This window comes from Saccopteryx leptura, chromosome 2, assembly GCF_036850995.1.
Source record: "Saccopteryx leptura isolate mSacLep1 chromosome 2, mSacLep1_pri_phased_curated, whole genome shotgun sequence".
NCBI lineage: Eukaryota > Metazoa > Chordata > Mammalia > Chiroptera > Emballonuridae > Saccopteryx > Saccopteryx leptura.
This window is the reverse complement of record NC_089504.1, coordinates 79248767-79273049: the sequence shown is the minus strand read 5'-3', so window position 1 is coordinate 79273049 and position 24283 is coordinate 79248767. Positions and strand designations below refer to the sequence as shown.

Below are 24283 nucleotides of genomic sequence, written 5' to 3'. Positions count from 1 at the left end.
TGTAGAGGAGAAGGAGGTGGGGAACAGAAGTGAATAAGACTGGTGAGGTGGAAACCTTTTATTCTAGGAAAACTCGGATGAGTCAGTAGCTTTGTGAGCGCTGAATAGGTGTGTTTTGGAACCCAGTGTGTTTGTTTTTACTAACTTGCTGAGTGCGAGTCTAGAATAAAGGAAAATGGACCACTAGCTTTTAGCTCAATTGTTTCTTTATGATCGATCTGAATCAAACCTGAACCTGTGTTGCCAGGCAACTTTGATGGCAGCTGCTAATACTGGCTTTACAAGACTTGTTTTGTAGCCTAACATGTAGTCTATCCTGGCAAATGTCTAATGCACACTAGAAAAGCGCATATCTGCTGTTGTTAGGTGGAGTGGTCTGTATATGTCTGTTAGGTTTACTTGTTCTATAGTTTATTAAATTCCTCTATTTTTAAATTGATCTTTGTTTGGTTGTTCTATCCATGATCAGAAGTAGGGTGTTTAAGTGTCCAACTATTGTAAAACTATTTCTCTCCTTAGTTCTTTCATTGTTTGATTTATGTGTTTTAGAGCTTTGATATTTATGCATATGTTAATAATTGTGCTTCTTGATATACTGAACCTTTATCAAGAAGTAATTTTCTTCCTTGTCTTTTATGACAATTTCAACTTAAAATATGTCTGATATTACTGTTTTGCATGCAATATCCTTTTCCATCCTTTCAGTTTTAATCTTTTTGGGTCTTTAGCTCTAGAATGACTCTCACAGATAATTTAGAATTAGGTGTTTGTAATATATTATGCCAACCTATGCCTTTTGACTGGGGAGTTTTTCCCCCAAACTACATTTAATTACTGATAAGGAAAAACTTACTTTTGCCACTTTTTTTTTTACTGTATGTCTTATGGTTTTTACCTTCCATTCTCTGCATTATTGCCTTCTTTTGTGTTTAGCTAGTTTTCTGTAGAGACATGTTTTGATCCCTTCTCATTTCCTTTTGAGTATAGTTTATAGGTATTTAATTTGTGGTTACCATTGGCATTACATATAATATACTAAAATTATAATAATCTAATTTGAATTAATACCGATTTAACGTCAACCACATATAAGAACTCTACTTCTATATATATAGCTTTGTACCCTCCCCCATTTTATGTTAATGATATAGAAACTACGTCTTTATATATTATATATCCACTAACATAGATTTATAATTTTTGATTCATTAGTCATTTAAATCCTTTCAAAAATAAAAAGTGGGGTTATAAACCAAAATTACAACAACACTGATTTTTATATTTGTCCATGTATATACATTTACTGGAAATCTTTATGTCTTCATATTACTTCAAGTTACTATCTAGCATCCCTTAATTTTAACCTTATGGTCTCTCCTTTATGTTCCTGGTTGTTAATGCCTAGTGGTAATGAACTTTCTCAACTTTTATCTGGGAATATCTTTTTTATTATTTATTTATTTATTTTTTTGTATTTTTCTGAAGTTGGAAATGGGGAGGCAGTCAGACAGACTCCCGCATGCGTCCGACCGGGATCCACCCAGCACGTCCATCAGGGGGCGATGCTCTGCCCATCTGGGGCGTTGCTCTGTTGCAACCAGAGCCATTCTAGCACCTGAGGCAGAGGTCACAGAGCCATCCTCAGCACCCGGGCCAACTTTGCTCCAATGGAGCCCTGGCTGCGGGAGGGGAAGAGAGAGACAGAGAGGAAGGAGAAGGGGAGGGGTGGAGAAGCAGATGGACACTTCTCCTGTGTGCCCTGGCCGGGAATCAAACCCGGGACTTCTGCACTCCAGGCCGATGCTCTACTACTGAGCCAAATCAAATCACTGAGCCTGAGAATCAAATCAGCGAGTTAGAAGACACGATAAATAAAGGCATGGAAGCAGAGCAGAAAAAAGAACAGGGACTCAAAAAGTCTGAGGAAACTCTAAGAGAGCTCTGTGACATCATGAAGAGAAATAATATCTGCATGATAGGGGTTCCTGAAGAAGAAGAGAAAGAACAAGGGATAGAGACTTTGTTCAAGCATATCATAGCTGAAAACTTCCCTCAATTAAGGCAGGAAAACATCTCACATGTTCAGGAAGCACAGAGAACTCCATTAAAGAGAAACCCCCAAAAATAAAGTCATCAAACTACAAAGGAAGAGAACAAGAGCAAAAGAAGAAAGAAATAAAACTACAAAGACAGTTAAAATACAATGAACAAATTAGCAATAAGCACCTACCTATCAATAATTCCTTTACACATAAGTGGACTAAATTCTCCACTCAAAAGACATAGAATAGGTACGGTGCCTATAGGAGACTCATTTCAGATGTAAGGTCACAGACAGACTGAAAGTGAAAGGATGGAAAAAGGTATCTCATGCAAATGGAACCAAAAGAAAATGAGAGTATCTGTACCTATATCAGACAAAATAGACTTTAAAACACAGACTGTAATAAGAGACTAAGAAGGACACTACATAATAATAAGGGGGTAATATAAAAAGAAGATATAAATATTTATGTACCTTACATAGGGGCACCTAAATAAATAGAAGAAATATTAATAGACCCAAAGGAGAAAAGGACAGCATTACAATAACACTAGGAGAATTTAATAACTTACTTATGTCAATGATAGATCAGACAGAAAATCAATTAGATTAGCCTTAAATGACATATTAGACTAGATGGACTTACCAAATATATAAAAAAGAAACAGCATACACATATATCTAAACAGCATATATCTAAAAGCAACAGCATACACATTCTTCTCAAGTTTACACTGAACATTCTCTAGGACAGATCATATGTGAGGCCACAAAACAAGTCTTAAGAAACTTGAAAAGACTGAAATTGTATTAAGCATCTTTTCTGATCACAATGGTATGAAACTAGAAATCAATTACAAAAAGAAAACTGGAAAATTCACAAATATGTGGATATTAAGTGACATGCTACTGAACAACCAGTGGATCAAAATAGAAATCAGAAAAACAAAAAAAAAATACCTAAGACAAGTGAAAATGAAATGCAACATAATAAAACTTATGAGATATAACAAAAGGAATTCTAAGAGGAGAGTTCATAGCTATTAATGCCTATACTATATATTAAGAAATAAAAATCTCAATGTAACTTTACATCCTAATGAACTATAAAAAGAACAAATGAAGACCAAAGTTAGTAGAAGGAGGGGATTAAAGCTCAGAAATATATGAAATAGAGACTAAAAAGACAGTAGAAAAGATTAGTAAACTAAGAGCTAGTTCTTTGAAAAGAGAAACAAAACTGACAAAACTTTCACTAGACTCACAAAGCAAAAAAGAGAACTTGAGATGTTACAACTGACACCAAAGAAATACAAAGGATCATAAGAAACTACTGTGTACAAGTATATGCCAACAAATTGGACAATTTAGAAGAAATAGAAAAATTCCTAGAAACATATGGCATACCAAGACTGAATTGGGAATAGAGAATCTGAACAAGGACTGATTACTAGTAAGGAGGTTGAATTAGTAATTCAAAGCCTCTCAACAAACAAAAATATAGGACCAGATGGCTTCTCTGGGGAATTCTATCACCAAACATTTTAAAAGAATACAAATTCTTCCCAAATGCTTCCAAACTCATTTTACCAGGCCAGCATTATCCTGATATCCAGACCAGACAAAGACACCACAAGAAAAGAAAATTACAGGCCAATATCCCTGATAAACAAAGATGCAAATATCCTCAATAAAATATTAGGAAACCAACTTCAGCAGTACATTAAAAGAATCATACATCATGGTCAAGTGAAAATTATGCTAGAGATGCAAAGATGGTTTAACATCCACATATCTATCAACGTGATACATCACATTAACAAAATGAAGGCTAACTATCATATGATGATATCAATAAATGCAGAAAAAGTATTTGACAAAATTCTAGATACATTTACGATAAAAAGTCTCAACAAAGTGGGTGCAGAGAGAACATACCTCAACATAATAAAGCCATATATGATAAGCCCACAGCTAATGTCATACTCAAAAGCCTTTCCTGTAATATCAGGAACTAGACAAGGATGTCCACCTTCACCACTTATGATTTCATCTAAAAGGATAAAATACTGTATCTAGGAATATATTTTATGAAAAAGGTGAAAGAAATGTTAACCGAAAACTATAAGACATTAATGAAAGAAAATAAATAAATGGAAAGATGTTCCATGCTCATGGATTTGAAGAAATAATGTAGTTAAAATAAGATATACTATCCTAAGCAATCTGCAGATTTAATGTAATCTCTATCAAAATCCCAATGCCATTTTGCAAATAAAACCTAAAATTGGTGTAAAACTACAAAAGACCCAAATAACCAATCCAATATTGAGGAAAAAAAAAAAAAAGCTGGAGCAATCACACTCCCTGATTTCAAGTTATATTATAAAACTATAGTAATCAAAAAAATATGGTGCTGGCATAAAAACAGACACATAGTAGCCTAAAATACACCCATACAAATATGTTTAACTTACAACGATTCAAAATATATAAAGAACTCATACAACTCAATAGCAAAGAACCACTAGTTCAATTTAAAAAGGGGTAGAATATCTGAATAGACATTTTTCAAAAAACAAAACAAAACAAAAAACAACTTGCAGGTGGCCAACAGGTACATGAAACTGCTCAATGTCACTGATAATCAGGGAAATGCATATCAAACCCACAATTAACTATTACCTCACACTTGTTAGAATGGCTATTATAAAAAAGACAGTATAAATATTCATGAGGATGTAGAGAAAAAGGGAACCCTTGTGCACTGTTGGCAGGAATGTAAATTGGTGCAGCCACTACAGAGAGTAGTTTGGAGGTTTCTCAAAAAAATTAAAAATACTGATAGAAGGAGAGAGCTTTTGGGTCTACAGTAGTGAGTCTTAGGGTCCGAGCTGCAACGCCCCCACCCACTTGGCTGAGGGCTCGCCAGAGGGCGGGCGACAGCAGGAGACAAAAGCGTGGTTCTGCTGGCAGGGGCGGAAGCCAGCTGGCCACCACTGGGCTCAGGTGTGAGCTCAATCTTGCCCGGCTGGGGAGAAAGGGGCATGCAAAAGCTTAGCTGCCAGCAGCCTGTAATCAAGCCTGCGGGAGAAGGGCAGGAACCTCAGATAGGGTGGAGACCAGCCCCTGAGTAAGGGCGCAGGAGCACAGCCTTGCCCTGCCCCTGCAACCCAGACTTGCGGTCTGACTTGGTAGCCGGCTCCTCCCGCGGGGGTGGAGCCAAAAGCCCAGAAGAGGCAGAGTTCCGCTACTGAGCTGAGCTTGGGCACGAAGTCCTGCCCGGCAGTAGAGCCAAGGCTAGCAGTCGTTCCTTGAGCGGGCTCCTCCTGCAAGGGCAGGGCAAAAGCCCGGAAACAGGCGGAGACCCGCAGCTGAGCAAAGGTGCTCGCCAGTGCCCTCAGGACCAAGCATAACGTCACACACGGGGGCGGGGCAAAGGCCAAGGCCACCAACCCTTGTGCACACGAGCGCATGATCACAGCCACTCCCGTGAAGAGAAAATGCGGAGGCAGAGAAATACAACACAAATAAACCAAGAGAAATCCCCAGAAAAGGACCTAAGTGAATCAGATATAACCAAATTACCAGATGCAGAGTTTAAAATAACAATTGTTAGGATGCTCAAAGATATTAGAACAACCATAGATAGCCATTACGAAAACCTAAATAAAGAGATAACAAATATAAAAAAGGACATTGAAATAATAAAAAAGATCAGTCAGAAATGACAAATACCATATCTGAAATAAAGAATACAATGGAAGGAATTAAAAGCAGAATGGATGAAGCAGAGAATCGGATCAGCGACTTAGAGGACATGATAAATAAAGGCACTGAAGCAGAGCAGAAAAAAGAAAAGAGACTCAAAAAGTCTGAGGAAACTGTAAGAGAGCTCTGTGACAACATGAAGAGAAATAACATCTGCATCATAGGGGTTCCTGAAGAAGAAGAGAAAGAACAAGGGATAGAGACTTTGTTCAAACATATCATAGCGGAAAACTTCCCCCAATTAAGGCAGGAAAACATTTCACATGTTCAGAAAGCACAGAGAACTCCATTAAGGAGAAACCCAAAGAAACCAACACCAAGACACATCATAATTAAAATACCAAAGCTAAGTGATAAAGAAAAAATATTAAAAGCTGCTAGAGAAAAAAAGACTATCACCTACAAAGGAGCCCCCATAAGGATGACTTCTGACTTCTCAACAGAAACACTTGAGGCCAGAAGGGAATGGCAAGAAATATTCAAAGTAATGCAGAACAAGAACCTACAGCCAAGACTACTTTATCCAGCAAGGCTATCATTTAAAATTGAAGGAGAAATAAAAAGCTTTACAGACAAAAAAAAACCCTCAAGAAATTCACTGCAAGCAAACCAAGGCTGCAAGAAATGCTAAGGGACCTGTTGTAAACAGATCAAAGGAAAAAAAGAATATAGCAAAAGAGGAATACAGTTTTAAAGAAAAAAAATGGCAATAAACAATTACATATCAGTAATAACCTTAAATGTTAATGGATTAAATGATGTGATCAAGAGACATAGGGTAGCTGCGTGGATAAGAAAACAGGACCCATACATATGCTGTCTACAAGAGACACACCTTAAATCAAAAGATGCACACAGACTGAAGATAAAAGGATAAAAAAAAATATTTCATGCAAATGGAAATGAAGAAAAAGCTGGGGTAGCAATACTTATATCAGACAAAATGGACTTTAAAACAAAGACCATAGTTAGAGATAAAGAAGGTCACTACATAATGATAAAGGGAGCAATCCAAAAGGAAGATATAACCATTATAAATATCTACGCACCTAATATAGGAGCACCTAAATATATAAAGCAGACTTTGATGGACTTAAAGGGCGAGATCAACAGCAATACTATAATAGTAGGGGATTTCAATACCCCAATAATATCATTAGATAGATTCTCAAGAAAGAAAATTAACAAAGAAACAGCAGGCTTAAATGACATATTAGATCAACTCGATTTAATAGATATCTTCAGAACCTTTCACCCTAAAACAGCAGAATATACATTCTTTTCAAGCGCTCATGGTACATTCTCTAGAATAGACCACATGTTAAGGCACAAAAGCAGTCTCAACAAATTTAAGAAGATTGAAATCATATCGAGCACTTTCTCTGATCACAATGCCATTAAACTAGAAATCAACCACAATAGAAAAATTGAAAAACATTCAAACACTTGGAAACTAAATAGCATGTTATTAAATAATGAATGGTTTAACATTGAGATCAAAGAAGAAATTAAAAAATTCCTAGAAACAAATGATAATGAGCATACATCAACTCAAAATTCATGGGACACAGCAAAAGCAGTCCTGAGAGGGAAGTTTATAGCATTACAGGCATACCCCAAGAAGCTAGAAAAAGCTCAAATAAACAATTTAACCCTGCATCTAAAAGAATTAGAAAAAGAACAGCAAGTAAAGCTCAGAGCTAGTAGAAGGAAGGAAATAATAAAGATCAGAGCATAAATAAATGACATAGAGGCTAAAGAATACAGAGGATCAATGAAACGAGGAGCTGGTTCTTTGAAAAGGTAAACAAGATCGATGAACCTTTAATGAGACTCACCAAGAAAAAAAGAGAGAGGACTCAAATAAATAAAATTAGAAACGAGAGTGGAGAAATAACAACTGACACAACAGAAATACAAAATATTGTAAGAAAATACTATGAAGAACTGTACACCAAAAAACTAGACAACCTAGATGAAATGGACAAATTCCTTGAATCATATAATCTTCCAAAAATCAATCTGGAAGAATCAGAAAATCTAAACAGAGCAATAACAACAAATGAGATTTAAACAGCTATCAAAAAACTCCCCCCCCAAAAAAGTCCTGGGCCTGATGGCTTCACAAGTGAATTCTACCAAATATTCAAAGAAGAACTAACTCCTATCCTTCTCAAGCTATTTCAAAAAATTCAAGAGGAAGGAAGACCTCCAAACTCCTTTTATGAGGCGAGCATAATTCTGATTCCAAAACCAGGCAAAGACAACACACACACACACACAAAAATTATAGGCCAATATCCCTGATGAACTTAGATGCAAAAATCCTCAACAAAATATTAGCAAATCGGATCCAGCAATATATGAAAAAAAATCATACACAATGATCAAGTGGGATTTATTCTTGGGAGGCAAGGCTGGTACAATATTTGCAAATCAATCAATGTGATTCATCACATAAAGAAAAGAAAGGAGGAAAACCACATGATAATTTCAATAGATGCAGAAAAAGCATTTGATAAAATCCAGCACCCATTCAGGATCAAAACTCTCAGCAAAGTGGGAATACAGGGAACATACCTCACCATGATAAAGGCCATCTATGACAAACCCACAGCCAACATCACACTCAATGGGCAAAAATTAAAAGCAATCCCCTTAAAAAAAGGAACAAGGCAGGGGTGCCCCCTTTCACCACTCTTATTCAACATAGTTCTGGAAGTTCTAGCCACAGCAATCAGACAAAAAAAAAAAAAGAGAAATAAAAGGCATCCGAATTGGAAAAGAAGTAAAACTATCATTATTTGCAGATGATATGATATTGTATATAGAAAACCCTAAAGTCTCAGTCAAAAAACTACTAGTCCTGATAAATGAATTCGGCAAGGTGGCAGGATATAAAATCAATACTCAGAAATCAGAGGCATTTTTATACACTAATAATGAACTGTCAGAAAGAGAAATCAAGGAATCAATCCCATTTACCATTGCAACCAAAAAAATAAAGTACCTAGGAATAAATCTAACCAAGGAGATTAAGACTTGTACTCGGAAAATTATAAAACATTGATAAAAGAAATCAGGGAAGATACGAATAAGTGGAGGCATATACCGTGCTCATGGTTAGGAAGAATAAACATCATTAAAATGTCTATATTACCCAAAGCAATTTATAAATTTAATGCAATACTGATTAAAATACCAACGACTTACTTCAAAGATATAGATCACATCTTCCAAAAATTTATATGGAACCAAAAGAGAACACGAATAGCCTCAGCAATCTTGCAAAGGAAGAATAAAGCGGGAGGTATCACATTTCCGGATATCGAGTTATATTATAAGGCCATTGTACTCAAAACAGCATGGTACTGGCATAAGAACAGGCACATAGATCAATGGAACAGAACAGAGAACCCAGAAATAATTTTTTGCCCATTGAGAAATAAATCCACAGCTTTATCGACAACTGATATTTGACAAAGGAGGTAAGGAAATACAATGGAGTCAAGACAGCCTCTTCAACAAATGGTGTTGGGAAAATTGGACAGCTACCTGCAAAAAAATGAATCTAGACCACCAACTTACACCACTCACAAAAATAAACTCAAAATGGATAAAAGACTTAAATGTAAGCTGTGAAACCATAAGCATCTTAGAAGAAAACATAGGCAGTGAGCTTTCTGACATCTCTTGCAGCAATGTATTTGCTGATTTGTCTCCAGAGGCAAGTGAAATAAAAGACAGGATAAACAAATGGGACTTTATCAAACTAAAAAGCTTCTGCACAGCTAAAGACAATAAGAACAGAATAAAAAGACAAACTACACAATGGGAGAATATATTTGACATTGCGTCTGAGAAGGGGTTAATAATCTAAATTTATAAAGAACTTGTAAAACTTAACACCAGGAAGACAAACAATCCAATCCAAAAATGGGCAAAAGAAATGAATAGACACTTCTCCAAAGAGGACACACAGATGGCCAATAGGCATATGAAAAAATGTTCAACATCACTAATGATTAGAGAAATGCAAATTAAAACCACAATGAGATATCACCTCACACCAGTCAGATTGGCGCTCATCAATAAAACAACACAGAATAAGTGCTGGCGAGGATGTGGAGAAAAGGGAACCCTCCTGCACTGCTGGTGGGAATGCGGACTGGTGCAGCCACTGTGGAAAACAGTATGGAGATTTCTCAAGAAAATAAAAATCGAACTGCCTTTTGACCCAGCTATACCACTGTTAGGAATATACCCCAAGAACACCATAGCACTGTTTGAAAAGAAGAAATGCACCCCCATGTTTATAGCAGCATTGTTCACAATAGCAAAGATCTGGAAACAGCCCAAGTGTCCATCAGAGGACGAGTGGATTAAAAAGCTTTGGTATATATATACTATGGAATACTACTCAGCCATAAGAAATGATGACATAGGATCTTTTACAACAACATGGATGGGCCTTGATAACATTATACTGAGCGAAAGAAGTAAATCAGAAAAAACTAAGAACCATATGATTCCATACATAGGTGGGACATAAAGATGAGACTCAGAGACATGGACAACAGTGCTGGGGTTACAGGATGGGGGGAGGAGAGGGAGGGGGCTGGGGGAGGGGAGAGGCACAAAGACCATGACTTTTCAGCATTTGCCATATTCCCCCTTTAATGTATAGACAGACAGCAAATATTTACTTATGGTGTTTCCACTATAAAGACTGCTGTCTTAGGGACAAATGCTGATGAACTATTTCAGAAGTTTCTCCTTTTTCAAAGACTTATATGTCAACATAGAGCTCCATGTTTCATAGGACATACTGAAGCTCACTCCATGCTCCCTGGAGCTTTAGCACAAGGGAATGCCCTTTTTCTTCTTTCTTTCTTTTCCTTTCTTTTTTTCTCTCTCTCTCTCTTTTTTTGTTGTTGTATTTTTTCTTGTATTTATTTATTTTTTGTATTTTTCTGAAGATGGAAATGGGGAGGCAGTCAGACAGACTCCCGCATGCGCCTGACCGGGATCCACCTGGCATGCCTACCAGGGGGGAATGCTCTGCCCATCTGGGGTGTTGCTCTGTTGCGACCAGAGCCATTCTAGTGCCTGAGGCAGAGGCCATAGGACCATCCTTAGTGCCCGGGGTGGCTTTGCTCTGGTGGAGCCTTGACTGCGGGAGGGGAGGAGAGAGATGGAGGGGAAGGAGAGGGGGAGGGGTGGAGGGGTAGATGGGCGCTTCTTCTGTGTGCTCTGACTGGGAATCAAACCCGGGAATCCTGCACGCCAGGCCAAGGCTCTACTGCTGAGCCAACCGGCCAGGGCCTAGGAATGCCCTTGTTGAGCAAGCTACCCAAAAGAAAATTATATGGAGCAACCATGACAGACCGAGCAAGTCAGTCTCATACTATTCATCACCAGAACGCTGCAGCCCAGTGTAAACAGTTTCAACTTTCTCGGGAAGCAGCACGGCAGATTGGGAAATCCTGTCCAAGGGGTCCTATACTGCCCCTTCATTTGGAGTTAATTCTCAAGGACTCCTACCAGGACAACTTTGGCAGATGGATGTTACTCATATACCTTCATTTGGCAAACAGTCGTATGTCCACATTACAGTGGATACATATTCCGGATCTATAGTAACCTCTGTCAGAACAGGAGAGGCTGCTAAGCATGTTATAGCTCATTGTCTGTATGCATTGTTCTATTATTGGATTTCCTAAACTGGCTAAACTGAAAATGCTCCTGCATAGGGAGCAAAAGCATTTACTGTATTTTGTCATGCTTACAATCTTTAAAGTTAAGGTATTATTAAAGTGTACTCAGCAAACCTTTTAAGGTCAATTAAAAAATTTAATAGGGGGTAGTCATATCCTAAAATTCCTACGGGTCTACCATATCATGCTTTTTACTTAAAAAAGAAAATTTAAATTTTTTTTGAATGCTGATGAACAGGAGACACCAGATCTTTTTCACCTGCAAACTACTACCTTCTTTATTAGATCCAGCTAATAACACTGTTTTGTCTTTTTCCAAATAGCTCCAGATATATGGAAAAGATTTATATAGGCGGATGGGGATCCTCAAACCCCTCAGCGAGATCTTCTGAGCATGGCTTTTAAGATACCTAGAGGCAGAAAAAGCCCAATAGAGATCAGGGGAACTACCAGCTTTTAGGATACACCCTTAAAGGCTCCAACACCCCAAAGGGGTCTCATAGGATGCCATCTGGGTCCTGCTTCAATAGTGGAAAGGAAGGTCATTGAGCTAAAGCCTGCAAGGCTTACATGCCTCTGCTGTGAGGAAACAGGGACACTGGAAGGTAGGCTTCCTCCTTGCTCCTCTAAGGGAGGGTTCAGTCTCTTCCATCCCTGCTCCAGCCACCTATGACCTAACCTTGCCCAGAAAGCTGGGGTTTGCCACTGAAGGCTGAAGGTACCCAGGGCCATCAGCCCCATCTACAACACTGTGGACAAGCCTAGGGTATTTCTTCCAAGAAGCAGGTAAACTGATCTCATTTTCACAAGCGCCACTTAACTATGTTTTGCCTGAATAGTCAGGTTTTTTATTCTTCCCTCAAAGATCTCTGTCGTGGGTGTTGATAGTCCTATTTTCTGCTGCTTTGCTTAATATATAGTGTTTCCTTTATCCCTCCTACCTCAATGTCCCGCTCATATTTCAGGCTGGGACCTACTCCTAATTTAGAGCTCTCTTTCCCCCTTTTGCCAACTTCTATTATGAATCTACCTTTGCCACCCAGCTTAGTGTATCCCAAGGTTCTCTTTACCATGCCACAGTCGCAGAGCTCCAGGGAAAAGCAACCTGGTCTCATCTCTCCAGGCAGAGGAGAACAGAAGCTCCATATCCATGCATGCTGCAAATGGCTTTTCCAGTCTGCCTGAACCATTACCAGCTAGAAGCAGCAGTCATTGGGACTTGGATGTGAGCTGCAAAGTATAGAATTGTGACAAGAATTCCAGTGCCATGTGGACTTTTCCTGGACTCCTGCTCCCTGTGATAGCTCCTAACAGACTGAACTATGGTTGGTTTGCATTTTTCAGGAATTTGGCATGGTGATGGGGCCAACTTGGACTTGGTGAACATGTTAAGGACATTACTCTTTTATGGATTCTTGCTGTATTGGCCAAGAGTTTGCTTAAAGGCTTTTAATCACTGTAAATAAAATAGAAGACTGGATAAAGAAGATGGGGCACATATACACCATGGTATACTATTCAGCTAGAAGAAATGATGACATCGGATCACTTACAGCAGAATAGTGGAATCTTGATAACATTATGCAGAGTGAAATAAGTGAATCAGAAAAAAACAAGAACTGCAGGATTCCATACATTGGTGGGACATAAAAGCGAGACTAAGAGACATGGACAAGAGTGTGGTGGTTTCGGGGGGTGGGGAGAGGGAATGAGGGAGAGGGGGAGGGGGAGGGGTACAAAGGAAACTGGATAGAGGGTGACGGAGGATGATCTCTCTTTGGGTGATGGGAATGCAACAGAACTAAATGACAAGATAACCTGGAAATGTTTTCTTTGAATATATGTACCCTGATTTATTGATGTCACCCCATTAAAATTAAATTTTATTTATAAAAAAAAATACTAGTACTACTATATGGTCTAGCAATTCCACTTCTGGGTATTTTCTGAAGAAAATGAAAAACACTAACTCAAAAAGATATCTGTACCCCATATTCATTGTAGCACTATTTACCATGGCCAAGATATGGAAACAAGGTAAGTGTCCATCAAGGGATTTAGAGGATAAAAAAATAATGTCACACACAGGAATATTACTCAGCCATAAAACATAAGAGCATCCTGCCATTTGCAACAACACACATGGACCTTGAGGGAATTATGCTAAATGAAATAAGCCAAAGAAAGATAAATACTGTATGATCTCACTTATATGTGGAATCTAAAAAATAAAACCTCAAAAAACAGATTGTTGGTTTCCAGAGATGGGGGTGAGCATGGGCAAAAATCAGTAAATCAGTGAATGGGGCCCAAAGTTATAAACTTCTAGTAAGAAAATAAAGTCATGGAGATGTAGTATACAGCTTGGTGACTCTAATTAATAATACTTTATTGTATAGTCCAAAGTTGCTTAGAGGATATCTTAAAAGTTCTCAGCAGAAAAAAAAATTTTATAACTGTATGGTGACAGATGTTAACTGGACTTACTGTGGTGATCATTTTACAATGTATACAAATATTGAATCATTATGTAATACACCTGAAACATATAATGTTATGTGTCAATTATACCTCAATAAAAAGAAAAACAGTATCCAAAGCTCTACTCAAAACCCTCCATATCAGAATTAGCATTTTTAACAAGATGCACAGGTGATTTACATTAGAACTTGAGACATACTTGCCTAGAGGGTTTTAGAAGAAATAAGAAGGGGGTGAGAGTGTTTGGTGGGAATGATCTATTTTTCCTTCTTTTAGGAAAAGTAATTACTGAGAATGATCAATGTGCACTGTATGTCCCCTTGATTGACCTCAATGATACAATGCAGAAATTTCTCCCATGTGTAGCCAGATCTGTTCCCAATTGTAATTTCACAAGCTGCCAATAAGTTGAGGGCGTAGAAGCAGAGCTGCCTTGGGCTGAATCAGAGCTATCAGAAGTGGACTTTTCCAGGTAAGAGAAAGATGATATCCCCCAGGCTTAGGAGCAAGGGTGAGCTCATGCCTCTTTGATTATGAAGCACATACATTAGGCCACGGGGTTGGTAAGAGGCGCCAAAAAGAAGCCTCTGGTCGAATGTTAATGGCCAGCATTGAGCACTGTCTCCTGACTCACTGGGACACAAATGGCTTATGTGTTACAAGTAAATTCTGTGGCCACATTTCCCCAAATAATATTTGATCTTAATGAGAGATGATGGCACAGTGTATTAAGTAGATAGAAAATTCCAAGTGATTGTTCTCCAAAGAACACACCTTAGGGTGGGAGGGGAGTGAATGCAACAATGTGTAGATTGCCAGTTCCAACAAGTTTTGAGTTGCCAACTGCCCAAAAGCATTTAGTCCCATTTGTTCATACAGGGACATAAAGAATGAAGAGCCTTGTAGTTGTTTTGGGTTGTCCCAGCTGGCTAAGATAATGGTATGGTTCAGATACCAACTATTCAAATTGTGCTTGACCAATCAGAATGATCATCCTACCAAGTAGCCCCAACCTCCAACAAACCACAGTAGTTGTTACCACACTGTTGGTGGGTACCAGCTAATTATCAGTCTGGAAGACAGCTCTTGGATGTTCAGTAGGTCTCCAAGTAGGTTTTGAACACAGGGCATATATTCGAAAACATTCTGTCAAGTTGGAGATGGTGACATAAGTGGAGACTGAGCTCACTCCCTCCCAAGAACACATTAAATGTACACTTATATTTAGAGTAGTTCCTCCTAAGAGACAACTCTGAGCCAACTGAACAGCTTCTGCAGAACAAGCAAGACAGAGAGACTGTATAGAGAAGTTTTGGGGAACTGTGAGAGTTCTCTGGAAGCCGAGGGAACAACCCAGGACCAGAGGAACTGCTGAGCACCATTGTTTATGTTTCACCCACACATGGATAATAGATGGGAGCTCTATCCAGGTTCTTGGACAGACATGCAGGGTGCTACAGTGTGACCATAGCCACCTCTCCTGGAAAAACAGGACAGTTGCCATAGCATGCATACAAGAAGCCCCTTGACACAGAGATAGATTCAGCAGGTATGGCAGGGTGATGCTTCACACATCCACTGGGCTGCACATGCCACAGGGCTCCCCTCCCAGAGAAAGAGCAGAGCTAGAAAAATGTTGCAGGGTTACCCTGTCCAGAGAAAGTGCAAAGAGAGTGGGGCTGCCCTCTTATAGACAGTGTGGAGCAAGAAAAGTGCTGTAGTAGCCTCATGCAGGACTGCCCATCCAGAACAAGTACAGGGACAGACAATGGGGCACTGCTGTTGCATGCACATATGGGACTGCTGCCCCCGAAGAAAGTCCAGAACTAGCAAAACTTTGTGGTACTCACATGCAGGGCTCTCTCATGTGGAGTGTTGCTATGTGTGCATGCAGGGCTGCCCAGCTAGGAGAGAGTGCAGAACTAGCAAAGTACATCTGTGTGCACAGACAGGCTGTCCCACCCAGCAAGAGGGTGTAGCTAGTAGGGTGTTGAGAGGCAAGCATGCACAGCAACTCTGTCCAGACCCTGTTCTGACAACAGATAATTGAAGCAACAGGGCACACTAAACATGCACTGTGCAGCCCCATCTACACCCATCAACCCTACCCTGATCAGAAGGACAAGGAAGCATGCACACACCTAGCTTCCCAGGACCCACTCCTGCAGGCCAGGACACGAAGCACCATATGCACCCGCCCTGACAACAACCCACATGCCAAAACTGTCTGACACACATCTACACACAGACTACTTTTTTAAGACTGGGAGAGATAGCTATTCCAGCCAACTTAGAGCGACAAATTCAGAAAGTCAAACAAAATAGGGAGACAGAAGGATATTCCCCAAATAAAGGAACTAGAAGACTCTCCAGAGCAACTCCCTAATGAACTGGAGAAAAGTAATTTGCCTGATAAAGAATTAAAAGAAACAGTCATAAGGATACTCAACAAACTTGAGAGTAGAACAGAGAAACTCAGAGAGCACTTCAGCAAAGAGATAGATAATCTAATAAAGAACCAATTAGAGATGAAGAATACAATAACTGAAATGAAGACTATATTAGAGGGGATTGATGACAGGTTAGCTAATAGAGAAGAATGGATTAGAAGATAGAATAGTGGAAATCACCCAATCAGAAAAGGAAAATGAAAAAATAAATTAAAATAGAATAGTATAAAAGACCTCTGGGATAACAGCAAGTGCTCTAATGTTTGTATTGTAGAAATCTAGGAGAATAGAGAGAGAGAAAGGGGCAGAGAGAATATTTGAAGAAATAATGGCTGAAAGTTTTCCTAATTTGGGTAAGTGAAGAGACATCAAGGTCCAGGAAACACAGAGAGTTTGAAACAAGATGAACCCAAAGAAACCCACACCAAGACATATTCTAATTAAAATGGCAAAAGTTAAAGATGAGAGACCATCTTAAAGGCAGCAAGAATGAAGTAATTAGTTACGTACAAGGGAAAACCCATAACGCTATCACCTGATTTCTCAGAAGCAACTTTACAGGCCAGAAGGGAGTGACAGGAAATATTAAAAGTGCTAAAAGAAAGGACTCTACAACCTAGAATACTGTATCTGGCAAGGTTTCCATTCAGAATCAAAGAAAAGATAAGCATTTCCCAGACAAGCAAACACTAAAGGAGTTGACAACCACTAAACTAGCCTTATAAGTAATCTTAGCTCTGCCGGTTGGCTCAGTGGATAGAGCATTGACCAGGCATGGGGGCGTCCCAAGTTCTATTCCCAGTCAGGGTACACATGAGAAGTGACCATCTGCTTCTCCCTCCTCCCTCCCCACTTCTTTCTCTCTTCCTCTCTCGCAGCCAGTGGCTCAACTGGTTAGAGCGTTGGCCTCAGGTGCTGAGGATAACTTGGTTGATTCGAGCATCAGCCCCAGACAAGGGTTCCTGGGTAGATCCTGGTCAGGGCACATGTGGGAGTCTCTCTTTCTCTCTCCCATCCTCTCACTCAAAAAAAAAAAAAAAAAAAAAAAAAAAAAAAGAAAGAAAGAAATATTAAGGGTCTTCTTTATGCAAAAAAGAAAAGGCCATAACCAGGAATGAGAAAATAAAGGAAATAAAAAAAAATCATTGGTAAAGGCAAATGTACAATAATCACAATGAATTAACCACTTAATGAAGATTAAAAGACAATAGTAGCAAAAAGAACTAATATGATAAATAATCAGGGGACACACAAAACAAAAAGATTTAAACATGATATAAAAAATAAAGAATGGAGGGGGGTGTAACACTGTGGTGCTTTTAGAACGTAATTGAACGTCAATGTCTGCCGGCTGAAAGTGGACTGCTGTAGATATGGAAGGGTTTAGGTGAACCTCAGGGTAACCACAAACCAAAACCAAAAAAGTACACAAAAAATTGAAGAGAAAGAAATCCAATCAAAACCATAAAGAAAACCAACAAATCAAAAGAAATCAAAAACAGAAGCACAGAGAACAAAAACAACCAAAAAAGAACAAAATGGCAATAAGCACATACCTATCAATAATTACTTTAAAGGTAAACAGACTAATGATCCAATAAAGAGACAGAGGGTGGCAGAATGGATAAAAAAAAATGACCCATACACATGCTGCCTACAAAAGACTCACTTGACTACTTCACAGAGGGATGCACATGGTCTGAAAGTGGAAGGACAGGAAAAGATACCCCATGCAAATAGGAAGGGAAAGGAAGCTGGGGTAGCAATACTGATAATCAGACAAAACAGACTTTAAAACAAGGAATGTAAAAAGAAACAAAGTCATTACATAGTTATAAAGGGATCAATTCAAGAAGAGGATATAACAATCATAAATATCTGAACACCCAACAAAGGAGCACCCAAGAATATAAAGCAAATATTAATGAACATAAGGACAGAAATGAACAGTAATGCAGTATTAACAGGACTTGACTACTCCACTTACTTCAATAGATAGATCATCCAGACACATAAATAATAAGAAAATAATGGCCTTAAATGCCACATTAGACCAGTTTGACTTAATAGATATTTATAGAGCATTTCACCCCCAAACTGAAGATTACATGCTTTTCTCAGTGCACTTGGAACATTTGCCAGGATAGATCACATGCTAGGCACTTCCTACTGTTGCAGGGTCAGCACCTTTAGATTCACCTTTCAAATAAAATGCTCTCACCTGGCCCCAGCTAGAGAAGGCCCACTCCACACAGAGCTGTTGGTTACAGGCTTGCGTGTCCACCGGCCTTTTGGCAAGTTGTGTGCACATGTCATTGGATACAGGAGTGGAGATCCCAGAAGCTTTCAGCTTCTGGCAGGTCACCCTGCGGGTCTGGATGCCTCCCCCGCAGCTCCGAGTACAGGCCGACCAGGAGGTCACCATCCACCTGTGGAGAGGAGGAGGAGTCAGGGCAAGGGCCAGCCTTGGGGAAAGGACTGATGCCTACACTCTCAGCAAAGAGCCCCACCCATCCCCATGCTCTCACCACAGAGCTGCTAATCTGGGGGACAGGGCCTTTTCACAGTATAGACTTGGAGGGATAGGCTGAATATGCCTCCCCCCCAAGGAAATCTGCATTAAATCCCTGGAACCTGTGAATGCTACTTTATTTGGACCAAGGGTCTTTGCTGGTAGAATTAGCGATTTTGAGGTGAGATTATCCTACATTTAGCGAGATAGGCCTTAAATGTCATCACAGGTATTCTTAGAGAGGAGAGGGGGAGTCCACACACCAGAGGAGGAGACTGCATGAGCACAGGGGCAGAGGATGGAGTGCTGTGGTCACAGACTGAGGGATGCGCAGAGGCCTCAGAAGCTGCAAGGGCCAAGGAGCAGAGTCTCCCCTCAGGCCTGTGGAGGGGGCGCAACCCTGCTGTCACTTTGATTTGGACTTTTGGGCTTTGAAACTGAGAATAAATTTCTATTGTTTTAAGCTACCATGCTTGTGGTAATTTGTTATAGCAGCCACGGGAAACAAATACCCTTTGGAAACTGGCTGAAAAAACACATCTTGAAAAAAATAATCTGAAGAACAGTTGCTTCAGCTTGACACTGGCCCCCAAAGCCGTGATCTGGATGGAACACGGCTTGAACTAGTTACACTGCACTGTGGTTGGGGAACAGTCTTGAACTAGTTACACTGCACTGTGGTTCCGGTACTTCTTAATGGCATCCAAGTGTGGGGCAAAGGAGAGACAATTTCCCAGGGAAGACAGATCCAAATCCATGTCACCTCTGGACCCAGGAGCAATCTGGGTCTCACTTAAGTCAACATTCTGTCTGCTAGTACTCACTGTATTTTCTCCCTTGCCTTAATCCACCTCTCATTTGATTTTGTTCAATCCCTCAGGTATATGCAAAGTGTCTTCCAGCTTTCTGGAGCACCTTCCCACCTCTATGAGTCACGGTCCACAGGTCTTGCACTTCTTAGAGGGCTGAAAGTAGTTGTTCTCAGAATGCTGGGTTCTAGTTACAACTCAGATCCTTGGAAGTGAGACTGACCAAGACAATGACAAATGGCTTTTCTCATAGAGCCAAGATGTCAGCTGGGAAACTCTGAGATCCTCAGTCCATATACAAACATGTAGGGCAGGGGTCCCCAAACTTTTTACACAGGGGGCCAGTTCACTGTCCTTCAGACCGTTGGAGGGCCGGACTATAAAAAAAACTATGAACAAATCCCTATGCACACTGCACATATCTTATTTTAAAGTAAAAAGACAAAACGGGAACAAATACAATATTTAAAATAAAGAACAAGTAAATTTAAATCAACAAACTGACCAGTATTTCAATGGGAACTATTCTCCTCTCACTGACCACCAGTGAAAGAGGTGCCCCTTCCGGAAGTGCAGTGGGGGCCGGATAAATGGCCTCAGGGGGCCGCAAGCGGCCCGCAGGCCGTAGTTTGGGGACCCCTGATGTAGGGGTTCTCTTTGTATGTTTATACCCTAGGATAATTCTCAAAGAGGAGGGAATTGGGGGGACACTTTAGGGAAAATAGCTAGGAAAGACAGTGCCATTTCAACCAGTCTAACAGTGGTCAGCAAACCACGGCTCGCGAGCCACATGCAGCTCTTTGGCCCCTTGAGTGTGGCTCTTCCACAAAATACCATGTGCGGGCGCTACCTCAATAAGGAATGTACCTACCTATTCAGTTTAAGTTTAAAAAATTTGGCTCTCAAAAGAAATTTCAATCGTTGTACTGTTGATATTTGGTTCTGTTGACTAATGAGTTTGCCGACCACTGGAGGGGGAAAAGCATTCTTTGCTTTTTTTTTGTCTGAGAAAAAATTTATCTAAATGAAATGGTCCTATCTGGGTCAAAACAAGACTGCCTATAACTACTCAAAAAGAAGACCAGGGCACCGGGATTGTGTGTATGCAAAAAAGACTGCTAAAGTGCCCAAGGTGGGGAGGAAATCAGTCAAAGGTGATCCTGTGGCCTCTTCCTAGTCCAGTGGTACCACATCTGGCCCTCATGAGAAGAAAGTAGCAGGGACAGAGAGCAAATTCCTCTTGCGTCTGGATCTGTGACTTATTTAGTTTTATGGAACTTCCCTGCTCCGTTTGCCCTGGAGAGAGAGAACTGCATGCAGAATTCCACCCACAGGAGCAGAGCCACTTAGGAAGCCGGCATGAGGTTTGAGAGCTCCTGGGGGCACTGCAACCCAAGGAGACACAGCTATTATTTCATTTGCAGAAGTAAATGAGGCTGATTGACTCTGACCATCACTCCAGCAAATCAAAAAGTCCCTGGCATGCCCAAGACCTCTTCTTCATTTCACACAGCTTGGCAACGGCAGTCTTCCAGTCTCTTATATCCCTGGTGAACGTCAGGCCTGCATTTCAATCAACTTTTATTTCCAAATATACATTTCAGCAATTTTTCAGGAGCTGGGGTGAGGGGTTTGCGAGAGGAGAGGTATGGGCTATGTTACAGTTCAGGAAGGGTATAAAAGGACATTAATCATTCCCGTGGAAACCTTCCCGTCAGCAAGTCAAACTGCTGATATTAATGAGTGTGTTTCATATTTCATTGAGTCTCTCCTGGTTTCAGCTGCTCCTTATGACTCAGCTAGCAAAACACAATGCAGTTGCCTAAATGGTATATGGAAGTACCTGCAGATAGGTAGCAAAGGGATATTTCAGGGACCAGCCAAGACCCCCAGCCTCAGGATGCCATGCCAGTGCCAACCCTAAGCCCATCCATTATCCCTTTAGCTACTGACTGAAGACCATGATGGGCATGCCGAGTGGGATCCATGGCTTCTCAAAGCTCAAGGAAGACGTGAGAGGCAGACTGTGGGTGTCATTCTGGGCTCTATAAGGGACCTGGATGCAGAGAATGTATATCCGATATTGAGGCAACCATAAGAAATGAAGATCGATTTCAACTTTAGCAGGGCACCATCCTTTGTGGAAAAGAAGAGGATAAGATTTCTTTAGCTAAACTAAAGTACTGACTAGCACAGGTATTTACAGTTAGAAGAAAGGGGGAGGGTTGGGGGAGAGGCCAGTGGCCCCCATCCCTTTAGCACTTCAACTGCAAACACATTTCTTCTACAAACAGCCAGTTTTATCTCCTGCCAGTGCCTGAGCTGTTCCTGCCCTCTGGACAGAGTCTTTCGGGCATTTAAATGCCCGGAACAGCCCTTAACTTGTTCAGAGTTGAGGGAACAACAGGGCTGAGGGAGGAGACTCCTTCTGAGGGGTATTTTCTGCATGGTGAAGAGTCCTGACAAACCTGTGCCTTCAGGAAGGAATAGCTCCTTGGAGGGCAGGTCCCCTTACCTGCACTTGAAGTCTCTCCCTGCATAGTGCTAACCAAGAAAGGGCTGGTCCCGAACTTGGCTAAAAGTCAGGGTCCATCCTGGGGGGTGGGGAGGCCTGAGCCAGCCTCTGCCACACTCACCGAGAAGGGCAGTCTCTCCGGTTGCAGGGGACGGGATGCACGGCAGGGCGAACCTTCCCTGCGCAGTGAGAAGGGTTGACCTCTGTGCTGTTTAGGAGACACCTCAGGCGGGGCTGCTGAATGCCCCTGTTACCACAGGAGGCTGAGCAGGTTGCCAGTCTGTCCACGGACCACCAGTAATCTGTCACAGAAGAACGATCAGAGGTGAAAAGCAGACAGCATTATTTATTGCCCATGCTCTATATTTCTTCTGAGCAGGGCAGTTAGGAATGAATGAGTCTCTGTCCCTCAGTGGGCACTATTCCCAGCTTATCTAGACAAATGACACGGTCTCCAGAGCCCTCAGTTGGCATAGCCATGAAATAAGCACCTTAGCTCTTACATCGTCAGGTTATTGTGAGGCCTGGTGGGACGGGGAATGGGGGAGCCTAGCCCAGAGCCTGGCACAGAGCGAGTACTTAATCAAAAGCCGTAGCTGATTAAACATACTTCCTAAAGTACTTTCCCTATTTTTTTTTTTCAGACTGGATCACCACCAGCAAGTGACTTTATTTTTCAACAAAGAGATATGAAAATATCAGACATTTAACGATCATATTTAAAAGTGCAGATTCAAGTTAGACTTTGTAGATGTTACGGAAAACCAGCCTGTCCAGAGAGAACTCAACTGGGCGAGACACTGATATCAGGAAGAAAGGTGATTTCTTTGGATTTTCTGTTGGGGGTCTGGGACTCACGGGTAATAAAGCTGTTAAAATAACCGTGGGTCAGTAAACTGAGAGTGCTTATTTACAAACTTGTGTGTTTCAAATCCTGCAGATAGGCTCTGGCTTCTGGTTTTTAGTAGAGAATGGCTGGCTGGCAAGAAAAGAGAATATTTATTTTCCTGTCTGGAAAGCCAAATGGTGAGGGAAGAGGATTAAGGGAAAAACCCATGTGCTCAGAGCTCTTCCTCTGTATGGGCTATAGCAGCACGAAAGTCTGTCCTTTCCCACAGAACCCTCCCTTTAGAATACGTAGTAGAATTTTGCTTCCCTTAAAGGTGTCACACATAGGCCACAGGTACAACTGGCCTTTGGAAAACTCAAGGCCTCGCTTAGTTTTTACAGCAAGGCCAGCGTGGGTTCCTCTTCCACTGTTTTGGGCTTATCATAATTTTCTGGTACAGCAAGTGCCAGGCCTGCCCACGGGCTGTCTGACTGCCAGTGCTCCCGGGAGTTCGATGAACCAGTCACTCAAGCTTCCCGGTCTGCTCCTGAAGGGAGCCTGGTGCGTGCCCAGCGGGTGACTGCAGCTGAAGACCCTGCACGGCAATGGGCAGGTACCCCACCAGCCCTGACTCCCAGGGCAGCAGCCAATAATCAAGTGGTTCAGATTATGTCTCATTTTGGAACCAAACCAACAGAAAATTTATATTTTTCTTTTTTATTTTTTTGTGACAGAGACAGAGAGAGGGACAGAGAGACAGATAGGAAAAGGGAACGATAAGAAGCATCAATTCTTTGTTGTGGCCCCTTAGTTGTTCATTGATTGCTTTCTCATATGTGCCTTGACTGGGGGTTACAGAAGATCAAGTGAACCCTTGCTCAAGCCAGCGACCTTAGGCTCAAGCTGGTGAGCCTCACTCAAACCAGATGAGCCTGCGCTCAAGCCAGAGGCCTCCGGGTTTCAGACCTGGGCACTTCTTATCCCAGTCCTATGCTCTATTCACTGTGCCACTACCTGGTCAGGCTGCATTTTTCTTAACAGGTGACTTTACATGTGTGAGCACGTGTATGTGTTCTTTCCTAGTGAACCCAGTGTAAAGGAAACACATTGGACTTTGCCATATGGTGGTGTTTCCTTGGTCTCAAGCAGCAGCAA

General features: G+C 40.9%; 1 protein-coding gene across 5 annotated transcripts in view; it reads right to left on the bottom strand.

Annotated features, from left to right (window-relative positions):
* Positions 1-24283, bottom strand: part of ADAMTSL1 (ADAMTS like 1) — a 1002857-nt gene that overhangs the window by 12580 nt on the left and 965994 nt on the right. For all 5 annotated transcript variants that reach the window (XM_066368243.1, XM_066368245.1, XM_066368244.1 and 2 more), the window contains 2 exons: positions 22421-22601; positions 18685-18892 (listed from right to left, as the gene is read on the bottom strand). In XM_066368243.1, the coding sequence (XP_066224340.1) occupies positions 18685-18892; positions 22421-22601 (389 nt within the window). The remainder of the gene's footprint in view (positions 1-18684; positions 18893-22420; positions 22602-24283) is intronic.